The following is a 10,948-nucleotide window of genomic DNA, read 5'->3' as shown; positions in this document are numbered from 1 at the left end:
TAGTGATTGCTGTCTCTTAATGTAAATATAGTGATTGTAAATGTAGTGATTGTTGTCTCATCATGTAAATGTAGTGACTGCTGTCTCTTCATGTAAATGTAGTGATTGCTGTCTCTTCATGTAAACACAGTGACTGCTGTCTCTTCATGTAAACACAGTGACTGCTGTCTCTTCATGTAAATGTAGTGATTGTAAATGTAGTGATGTCTCATCATGTAAATGTAGTGACTGCTGTCTCTTCATGTAAACAAAGTGACTGCTGTCGCTTCATGTAAACACAGTGACTGCTGTCTCTTCATGTAAATGTAGTGATTGTAAATGTTGTGATTGTTGTCTCATCATGTAAATGTAGTGATTGTTGTCTCTTCATGTAAATGTAGTGATTGTAAATGTAGTAATTGCTGTCTCATTGTAAATGTAAATGTGATAGTTGTCTCATTGTGTAACTTGCACCTGTCAGGTATGTGTTGGAGGAGGGGGAGAGGGGGGCAGGGGAGAGGGGGTGCAGGGGAGGGGTGGGGAGCAGGGGAGGGGTGGGGAGAAGAAAGGAAGGTGGCAGAATGGTTAAGACACTCAGCTGCCAGTATAGATAGTCAGCGAGGGTGTGGGTTTGAATCCCACTCTTGCCCTTTCTCGCGTGTATGACTGGAATATCAAACTGAGCATCTAGCTATTTGGATGAGAGGATAAGCCAAGGTCCCATGTGTAGCACGCACATGGCGCACTGAAATAGAACCCACGGCAATGAAGATGTGCTTTGGCAAAAAAATCTGTAGCAGAAATCCATTTGATAGGTACACAAGTATATAAGCATGCACTCCAGGCCTGAAAAAGTGTGTTGGGTTATGCTGCTGGTCAGTCATCTGCCTCGCAGATGTGGTGTAAGAGTATATGGGTTTGTCCGAACGCAAGTGACGCAGTGACACCTCCTTGAGAGAGTTAAACTGTGTGTGTGACAGATGCTTGGTGACAATGTGGACATGAAGAAGGCGCAGACTCTGGCTCAGGTGGATGACTTCCTGAAACGTACCAATGGCAGAATGATTGGACATCTTCTGGGGTATGTTTGATTGTGTTTTACAATAAAAGTTTTATTGGTAGCCAGATTCTTTGTTGACCAGTGTTGTGGAATCAGTAAAGTAAAGCCAACACTGCAGATGTTCATAAAAGATCTTAAATGGGCACATGAAGTCAACAAGTATGTTTTTGAAATAACTATGTATTGTAAAATAAAATGAAAAAGAACCGAAGTGGACATTATCCATGTGCATTGTACAGCACAAAGCTTTGTGATATCTGATGAATTAGATGCATTGATGAATATTCATTGTTCTGCCTATGTTCTTTTGATGTTGAATGGTCAATGCTCAGGACAGTATTCTATTGTCTCCTCCCAATATCACATAATGTATACTTTTTTCTGATTAAAATTGTTTTAAAAAAGATATATGTCAGTGCATACAACCATGCCATCTTCTTCGCTGTTTCAGTGTTGGATTTTAATGTGTCATCTTTGTTGACTGACTGTGGTCTGATGTTGGTTTTTTTTTTGGGGGGGTGGGGGTGGGGGTTCCCATATAAGTGGGACTGGAAACAAGATATGATACTTTTTTCAACATTTTTTTAAATTGTCTTTTTCAGTCATATCTTTTTGTCATCCTTGAGAAAGTAGCAGTTGGTATAATACTGGAATCTAATGATGTGCAGCACTTCCCACAGGTATTCACATACAATAATATGATATTGGATGTCCAGTAAATAAACAACTCGAGTTTAGATTACAAGCACATGTATGAAAGCATTTGCATGCCAGTAAAGTTGATACCATTCTTTCTGGATCCAGATGATAGCTATAATTCACTGAAGGGTCCTCCACAGAAAGGCACCATGATAAAGCTTGTTGGAAAAAAAAGGTGAGGGGGGCAGGCGGGGTCCTTTTTCCATCTCCAATGTACCATTTCATGTTATTCTGTTTCAGGAAACTCGGCAAATGCTCGTACTGTGATACCAAGTTCGAGTCTTCCCCTGTGGAGCTGCCCTGTAGCCATCGCCTGTGCAACAGCTGCTACAGAGACTCCTGTCACGGAAATCGTGCCGATGCCAAATGCCAAGAATGTGGCACCCGAGTGCCTCCAGACTTTGATCCAGCCACTGCCTGCAACCAGGACAGGTGACTCCCCCTGGAGGTTCAGTTTGTGGGAATTGTTCCTATTAAGATCTGCCCACAGTAGTCATCCTTGAGAGTATCAGTATCAGTAGCTCAAGGAGGCGTCACTGCGTTTGGTCAAATCCATATTTGCTACACCACATCTGCCAAGCAGATGTCTGACCGGCAGTGTAACCCATTGCGCTTAGTCAGGCCTTGAGAAAAAAAAAGATAAATAATTTTTTTTTTTTTTTAAATAATAATAAATAAATAAAATAAAACAGAATAAAAATAAATCACAATTTTTTTTTAATAAATAAATTATTTTAAAAAAAACTAAAATATTAAATAAATAAATAAATGAAAATGAAAATTAAAAAAATAAAATATAATAAAATGAAATATATAAAGTAATAATCATCCTTGAGAAAACATCAGCACTAGGTACAAAGGGTGCTCATTGTGTAGCTGAACAGAAGAAAACTACAGGAACAGCAGAACCATGAAATATGTCTTACAGTAGAATAATCATGTTGAAGTTGTACAATAGAATAATTATTTGGCTATGTTGTCAAATGTCATTCCATTTGTGAAAACCTGTTGTGCCCAGGAAGGCAGTATGTGGGGTAACGGTGATGGTCCTCCTGCAGGAATAACTCTTTCACATCGCGATTTTCATGCCATGATCCATCATGAATTCTGCCAGGGATGAACACTTCTTAAGTTTGTCACATTGTTTTGGAAAGCAGTCTCCATGCAGAAGAAATGTTTTCAAAGAATTTAAGTTTTTGGATATCAATGCTTGAAGATGATGTTCATTATGGTTGTCAAGTATCTGTCATTACTCCAAAGATATCCCATGTGAGGTCAGTGATTGAGGGGAAGTGGGTTTTGTTTTTTTTTGGTTTTTTTTGTTTTTTGTTTTTTTTTGTTTTTGAGCAGATTGGGATGTCTTCTTTTCTTGGAGGTTTGGTTACCAGGAGTTTGTCTTTTTGTGATTGTTTTTAAAAGAGAGAAATAAACCTGTGACACGCTATAACCTGCATGTTTTTGATGAATGCATTGTTTTTAAAAGAGAGAAATAAACCTGTGACACGCTATAACCTGCATGTTTTTGATGAATGCATATGCTGGAGTTTTTACTGTAACTGTATTGCATTGCATTGTAGTATGGTGTGTTGCATTCCATTGCATTGCACTGTATTGCACTGCATTGTATACTCAGGTTTTTAGGTAATAAGGTTTTTAGGTAATAAATGATAGTAGCACGGATCAGCAGAGATGGTGTCTTCAGTGCGGGGTGGCTGACTAAGTGTTGTGTGTGTTGTCACAGAGAGGCTGCAGAGCTGCTGGGTCGCTACCAGCGACAGATCAGTGGGTTCCTGATGGCTCTGGTGTCCCAGCTGTGTTTTGCTGGAAAGAACCCGCCTGAACCCGCTGCTGTCAGCCACATCTTTGGCTACATCATCCACAAGTGAGTGTCCCCCCCCCCGTGCAGGGTGAGCAGGTCTGTGTGAAGGTGCTTGTTCTCTTCTCTGTGTGATGGTGCTTGTTCTCTTCTCTGTGTGATGGTGCTTGTTCTCTTCTCTGTGTGATGTGCTTTGTTGTGGCGTGCTGTCCTTACTGTGTATGTTTATCATTAGTACTGTCCTTACTGTGTATGTGTTTATCATTTGTTCTGTCCTTACTGTGTATGTGTTTATCATTAGTACTGTCCTTACTGTGTATGTGTTTATCATTAGTACTGTCCTTACTGTGTATGTGTTTATCATTAGTACTGTCCTTACTGTGTATGTGTTTCTCATTTGTTCTGTCCTTACTGTGTATGTTTATCATTAGTACTGTCCTTACTGTGTATGTGTTTATCATTAGTACTGTCCTTACTGTGTATGTGTTTATCATTAGTACTGTCCTTACTGTGTATGTTTATCATTAGTACTGTCCTTACTGTGTATGTTTATCATTAGTACTGTCCTTACTGTGTATGTTTATCATTAGTACTGTCCTTACTGTGTATGTTTATCATTAGTACTGTCCTTACTGTGTATGTGTTTATCATTAGTACTGTCCTTACTGTGTATCTGTTTATCATTAGTACTGTCCTTACTGTGTATGTGTTTATCATTTGTTCTGTCCTTACTGTGTATGTGTTTATCATTTGTTCTGTCCTTACTGTGTATGTTTATCATTAGTACTGTCCTTACTGTGTATGTGTTTATCATTAGTACTGTCCTTACTGTGTATGTGTTTATCATTAGTACTGTCCTTACTGTGTATGTGTTTATCATTTGTTCTGTCCTTACTGTGTATGTGTTTATCATTTGTTCTGTCCTTACTGTGTATGTTTATCATTAGTACTGTCCTTACTGTGTATGTGTTTATCATTAGTACTGTCCTTACTGTGTATGTGTTTATCATTAGTACTGTCCTTACTGTGTATGTGTTTCTCATTTGTACTGTCCTTACTGTGTATGTGTTTATCATTAGTACTGTCCTTACTGTGTATCTGTTTATCATTAGTACTGTCCTTACTGTGTATGTGTTTATCATTAGTACTGTCCTTACTGTGTATCTGTTTATCATTAGTACTGTCCTTACTGTGTATGTGTTTCTCATTTGTACTGTCCTTACAGTGTATGTGTTTCTCATTTGTACTGTCCTTACTGTGTATGTGTTTATCATTAGTACTGTCCTTACTGTGTATGTGTTTCTCATTTGTACTGTCCTTACAGTGTATGTGTTTATCATTTGTACTGTCCTTACTGTGTATGTGTTTATCATTTGTACTGTCCTTACTGTGTATGTGTTTCTCATTTGTACTGTCCTTACAGTGTATGTGTTTATCATTTGTACTGTCCTTACTGTGTATGTGTTTATCATTAGTACTGTCCTTACTGTGTATGTGTTTCTCATTTGTTTTGTCCTTACTGTGTATGTGTTTATCATTAGTACTGTCCTTACTGTGTATGTGTTTATCATTTGTACTGTCCTTACTGTGTATGTGTTTCTCATTTGTACTGTCCTTACAGTGTATGTGTTTATCATTTGTACTGTCCTTATGTGTTTATCATTTGTACTGTCCTTACTGTGTATGTGTTTCTCATTTGTACTGTCCTTACAGTGTATGTGTTTATCATTTGTACTGTCCTTACTGTGTATGTGTTTATCATTAGTACTGTCCTTACTGTGTATGTGTTTCTCATTTGTTTTGTCCTTACTGTGTATGTGTTTATCATTAGTACTGTCCTTACTGTGTATGTGTTTATCATTTGTACTGTCCTTACTGTGTATGTGTTTCTCATTTGTACTGTCCTTACAGTGTATGTGTTTATCATTTGTACTGTCCTTACTGTGTATGTGTTTATCATTAGTACTGTCCTTACTGTGTATGTGTTTCTCATTTGTACAGTCCTTACTGTGTATGTGTTTATCATTAGTACTGTCCTTACTGTGTATGTGTTTATCATTTGTACTGTCCTTAATGTGTATGTGTTTATCATTAGTACTGTCCTTACTGTGTATGTGTTTATCATTTGTTCTGTCCTTACTGTGTATGTGTTTCTCATTTGTTCTGTCCTTACTGTGTATGTGTTTCTCATTTGTACTGTCCTTACTGTGTATGTGTTTATCATTAGTACTGGCCTTACTGTGTATGTGTTTATCATTAGTACTGTCCTTACTGTGTATGTGTTTCTCATTTGTTCTGTCCTTACTGTGTATGTGTTTATCATTTGTTCTGTCCTTACTGTGTATGTTTATCATTAGTACTGTCCTTACTGTGTATGTGTTTATCATTAGTACTGTCCTTACTGTGTATGTTTATCATTAGTACTGTCCTTACAGTGTATGTGTTTATCATTTGTTCTGTCCTTACTGTGTATGTTTATCATTAGTACTGTCCTTACTGTGTATGTGTTTATCATTAGTACTGTCCTTACTGTGTATGTTTATCATTAGTACTGTCCTTACTGTGTATGTGTTTATCATTAGTACTGTCCTTACTGTGTATCTGTTTATCATTAGTACTGTCCTTACTGTGTATGTGTTTCTCATTTGTTCTGTCCTTACTGTGTATGTGTTTATCATTTGTTCTGTCCTTACTGTGTATGTTTATCATTAGTACTGTCCTTACTGTGTATGTGTTTATCATTAGTACTGTCCTTACTGTGTATGTGTTTATCATTAGTACTGTCCTTACTGTGTATGTGTTTCTCATTTGTACTGTCCTTACTGTGTATGTGTTTATCATTAGTACTGTCCTTACTGTGTATCTGTTTATCATTAGTACTGTCCTTACTGTGTATGTGTTTATCATTAGTACTGTCCTTACTGTGTATCTGTTTATCATTAGTACTGTCCTTACTGTGTATGTGTTTCTCATTTGTTCTGTCCTTACAGTGTATGTGTTTATCATTAGTACTGTCCTTACTGTGTATGTGTTTATCATTAGTACTGTCCTTACTGTGTATGTGTTTCTCATTTGTACTGTCCTTACAGTGTATGTGTTTATCATTTGTACTGTCCTTACTGTGTATGTGTTTATCATTTGTACTGTCCTTACTGTGTATGTGTTTCTCATTTGTACTGTCCTTACAGTGTATGTGTTTATCATTTGTACTGTCCTTACTGTGTATGTGTTTATCATTAGTACTGTCCTTACTGTGTATGTGTTTCTCATTTGTTTTGTCCTTACTGTGTATGTGTTTATCATTAGTACTGTCCTTACTGTGTATGTGTTTATCATTTGTACTGTCCTTACTGTGTATGTGTTTATCATTTGTACTGTCCTTACTGTGTATGTGTTTCTCATTTGTACTGTCCTTACAGTGTATGTGTTTATCATTTGTACTGTCCTTACTGTGTATGTGTTTATCATTAGTACTGTCCTTACTGTGTATGTGTTTCTCATTTGTACAGTCCTTACTGTGTATGTGTTTATCATTAGTACTGTCCTTACTGTGTATGTGTTTATCATTTGTACTGTCCTTAATGTGTATGTGTTTATCATTAGTACTGTCCTTACTGTGTATGTGTTTATCATTTGTTCTGCCCTTACTGTGTATGTGTTTCTCATTTGTTCTGTCCTTACTGTGTATGTGTTTCTCATTTGTTTTGTCCTTACTGTGTATGTGTTTCTCATTTGTACTGTCCTTACTGTGTATGTGTTTATCAGTAGTACTGTCCTTACTGTGTATGTGTTTATCATTAGTACTGTCCTTACTGTGTATGTGTTTCTCATTTGTTCTGTCCTTACTGTGTATGTGTTTATCATTTGTTCTGTCCTTACTGTGTATGTTTATCATTAGTACTGTCCTTACTGTGTATGTGTTTATCATTAGTACTGTCCTTACTGTGTATGTTTATCATTAGTACTGTCCTTACAGTGTATGTGTTTATCATTTGTTCTGTCCTTACTGTGTATGTTTATCATTAGTACTGTCCTTACTGTGTATGTGTTTATCATTAGTACTGTCCTTACTGTGTATGTTTATCATTAGTACTGTCCTTACTGTGTATGTGTTTATCATTAGTACTGTCCTTACTGTGTATCAGTTTATCATTAGTACTGTCCTTACTGTGTATGTGTTTCTCATTTGTACTGTCCTTACAGTGTATGTGTTTATCATTTGTACTGTCCTTACTGTGTATGTGTTTATCATTAGTACTGTCCTTACTGTGTATGTGTTTCTCATTTGTACTGTCCTTACTGTGTATGTGTTTATCATTAGTACTGTCCTTACAGTGTATGTGTTTATCATTTGTACTGTCCTTACTGTGTATGTGTTTCTCATTTGTACTGTCCTTACTGTGTATGTGTTTATCATTAGTACTGTCCTTACTGTGTATGTGTTTATCATTTGTACTGTCCTTACGGTGTATGTGTTTATCATTTGTTCTGTCCTTACTGTGTATGTGTTTATCATTAGTACTGTCCTTACTGTGTATGTGTTTCTCATTTGTACTGTCCTTACTGTGTATGTGTTTATCATTAGTACTGTCCTTACTGTGTATGTGTTTATCATTAGTACTGTCCTTACTGTGTATGTGTTTATCATTTGTACTGTCCTTACTGTGTATGTGTTTCTCATTTGTTCTGTCCTTACTGTGTATGTGTTTCTCATTTGTTCTATCCTGAATGCGTATTTGTTTCTCATTTGTTTTGTCCTTACTGTGTATGTGTTTCTCATTTGTTCTGTCCTTACTGTGTATGTGTTTCTCATTTGTACTGTCCTTAATGCGTATCTGTTTATCATTTGTATTGTCTGTAATGTGCATATGTCTCTTATTTGTACTGTCCTTAATGTTACGCTGCTGGTCAGGCATCTGCTTGGCAGATGTGGTGTAGCATATATGGATTTGTCCGAAAGCAGTGACACCTCCTTGAGCTACTGAAACTGAAACTTAATGTTTATTTTTTGTAGACGTCATTAATGTGTATGTCCCTGATTTGTACTGTCCTTAATATGTATATCTATAGTTTGTACTGTCCTTCATATATATATAAATATGTGTGTGTGTGTGTGTGTGTGACTTAAGTGGCTGAAAGATTGAAGTAGATATGTTGGATTTTGATATTATCTTGCTGTGTTGCTGTTTCAGCAAGCATTAGTTTGTTCTAATTAGTGAAGCAAAATTTTCTAATTCTTTCACAATATTTGAAAAACAGATGAATTTTTTTTGTCCTTGTAAAATTTTGAGGTCAGAAACAACTTGCGAGGAGATTGTGATCATGGTATATGTCTGTTTTTATTTGATGATTTCAGTGATGGTCACACAAATACCATATACCATCTTTTTTTGTTGATATTTTGGCTTTTTCATCCTTTTGCCAGATGGTTTGGAGTTATGCAGATCAAAGGGAAGATGTTGCTGAAGAAAATAGTGTGTTTGGTTTTGATTGGTAGATGTAGCAATGGTCAGTTGTGGTTTGGAATGTGATGGTGATGCAGTGATGGTCAGTGGTGGTTTGGAATTTGTGCAGGTCATTGGCTGATGGGGTCACTGGTTGATGGCTTGAAATATGTGCAGGTCATTTGTTGATGGTTTGGAAGGTGTGTAGGTCATTTGTTGATGGTTTGGAAGGTGTGTAGGTCATTTGTTGATGGTTTGGAATGTGTGTAGGTCATTTGTTGATGGCTTGGAACATGTGCAGGTCATTTGTTGATGGTTTGGAATGTGTATAGGTCATTTGTTGATGGCTTGGAACATGTGCAGGTCATTTGTTGATGGTTTGGAATGTGTGTAGGTCATTTGTTGATGGTTTGGAATGTGTGTAGGTCATTTGTTGATGGTTTGGAATGTGTGTAGGTCATTTGTTGATGGCTTGGAATGTGTGTAGGTCATTTGTTGATGGCTTGGAACATGTGCAGGTCATTTGTTGATGGTTTGGAATGTGTGCAGGTCATTTGTTGATGGTTTGGAATGTGTGTAGGTCATTTGTTGATGGCTTGGAATGTGTGTAGGTCATTTGTTGATGGTTTGGAATGTGTGTAGGTCATTTGTTGATGGCTTGGAACATGTGCAGGTCATTTGTTGATGGTTTGGAATGTGTGCAGGTCAAAGGGCAAGACCCTGTTGCAGACGAAGAACATGACTGTGCATGATGACCTCATCGACCCCACGCCTGTGCTGCGCTCCTTCCTGCTGCGACTGCTGCTGAAACACAGGTCAGACATGTTGACCTGTCAGTATAGTGCTTGTGTGTGTGTGTGTGTGTGTGTTTGGCTGCATGTGTGTGAATGTGTTTGTGTGTGTGTGTGTGTGTTTATGTGTGTGTTTGGCTGCATGTGTGTTTCTTGTGTGTGTGTGTGTGTGTTTCTTGTGTGTGTGTGTGTGTGTGTGTGTGTGTGTGAATGTGTTTGTGTGTGTGTGTGTGTGTGTTTATGTGTGTGTTTGGCTGCATGTGTGTTTCTTGTGTGTGTGTGTGTGTGTGTGTGTGTGTGTAAAACAGTACTGATATGTCCAAAAAAAATCACAATGCCCATTTCTCACTGAAACACTGAGCACCCAGTTTGTCACAAAACACATCCACAGCACACACTTCCTGTGTGGCCTAGCTGGGTGGTAACCAACAACACAAAACTCAACACAGTACAGCATAGAGGAGCACAATACAATACAATACAATACAACACAATACAATGCAGTACAGTACAGTACAATACAATACACTATGTATAATGCAGCGCGACACAGTGTAATTCAATGCAGCATAATGATACAATACAATATGATGCAATATGATACAATACAACATGATACAATACAATGCAAAACAATGCAACTCAACACTGTGGTGTTCAGTGAGAAAGGTGTGTACGACCTAGAGAAGTTATTTTTGGAACGCTCAGACAGTGGTGGACCAGTAGAACACAACACAACACAACACAGCGCAATGCAACGCAATGCAGCACAACACAACACAACACAACACAATAGTATTCAGTGAGAAACTGTTTGTTGCCACCTAGAAGAGTTTCTGGTGAACACTCAGACAGTGGTGGACCTGTACAACACAACGCAACACGACACAACATGACATGACACATCACAACACAATACAGTACAGTGAGGAAGACGTGTACGGCCACCTGGACCAGTTCCTGACTGACGCCCAGACAGTGGTGGTCCAGTACAACACAACACGACGAAACACAACCCTGAATGACACTACATGACACGACACAACACAACATGACATGATACAACACTGCATGACATGACACGACACTGCACGACATGACATGACACAACATGACACAACACTTAGGTGTTCAGTGACAAAGATATGTACGGCCGCCT

General features: G+C 37.8%; 1 protein-coding gene across 1 annotated transcript in view; it reads left to right on the top strand.

The window, feature by feature from the left end:
* Nucleotides 1–929: 929 nt before the first annotated feature.
* The window catches only part of LOC143298167 (E3 ubiquitin-protein ligase RNF213-like), a 58,012-nt gene continuing 47,993 nt past the window's right edge, over nt 930–10,948 (top strand). The window contains exons 1-4 of the mRNA XM_076610909.1: nt 930–1,060; nt 1,979–2,170; nt 3,480–3,620; nt 9,703–9,813. Coding sequence (XP_076467024.1) covers nt 960–1,060; nt 1,979–2,170; nt 3,480–3,620; nt 9,703–9,813 — 545 coding nt within the window. The 5' untranslated portion in view covers nt 930–959. The remainder of the gene's footprint in view (nt 1,061–1,978; nt 2,171–3,479; nt 3,621–9,702; nt 9,814–10,948) is intronic.

This window comes from Babylonia areolata, chromosome 23 (genome assembly GCF_041734735.1).
Source record: "Babylonia areolata isolate BAREFJ2019XMU chromosome 23, ASM4173473v1, whole genome shotgun sequence".
NCBI lineage: Eukaryota > Metazoa > Mollusca > Gastropoda > Neogastropoda > Buccinidae > Babylonia > Babylonia areolata.
The sequence above is the reverse complement of the archived record's forward strand: the minus strand, read 5'-3'. Positions and strand labels throughout refer to the sequence as shown.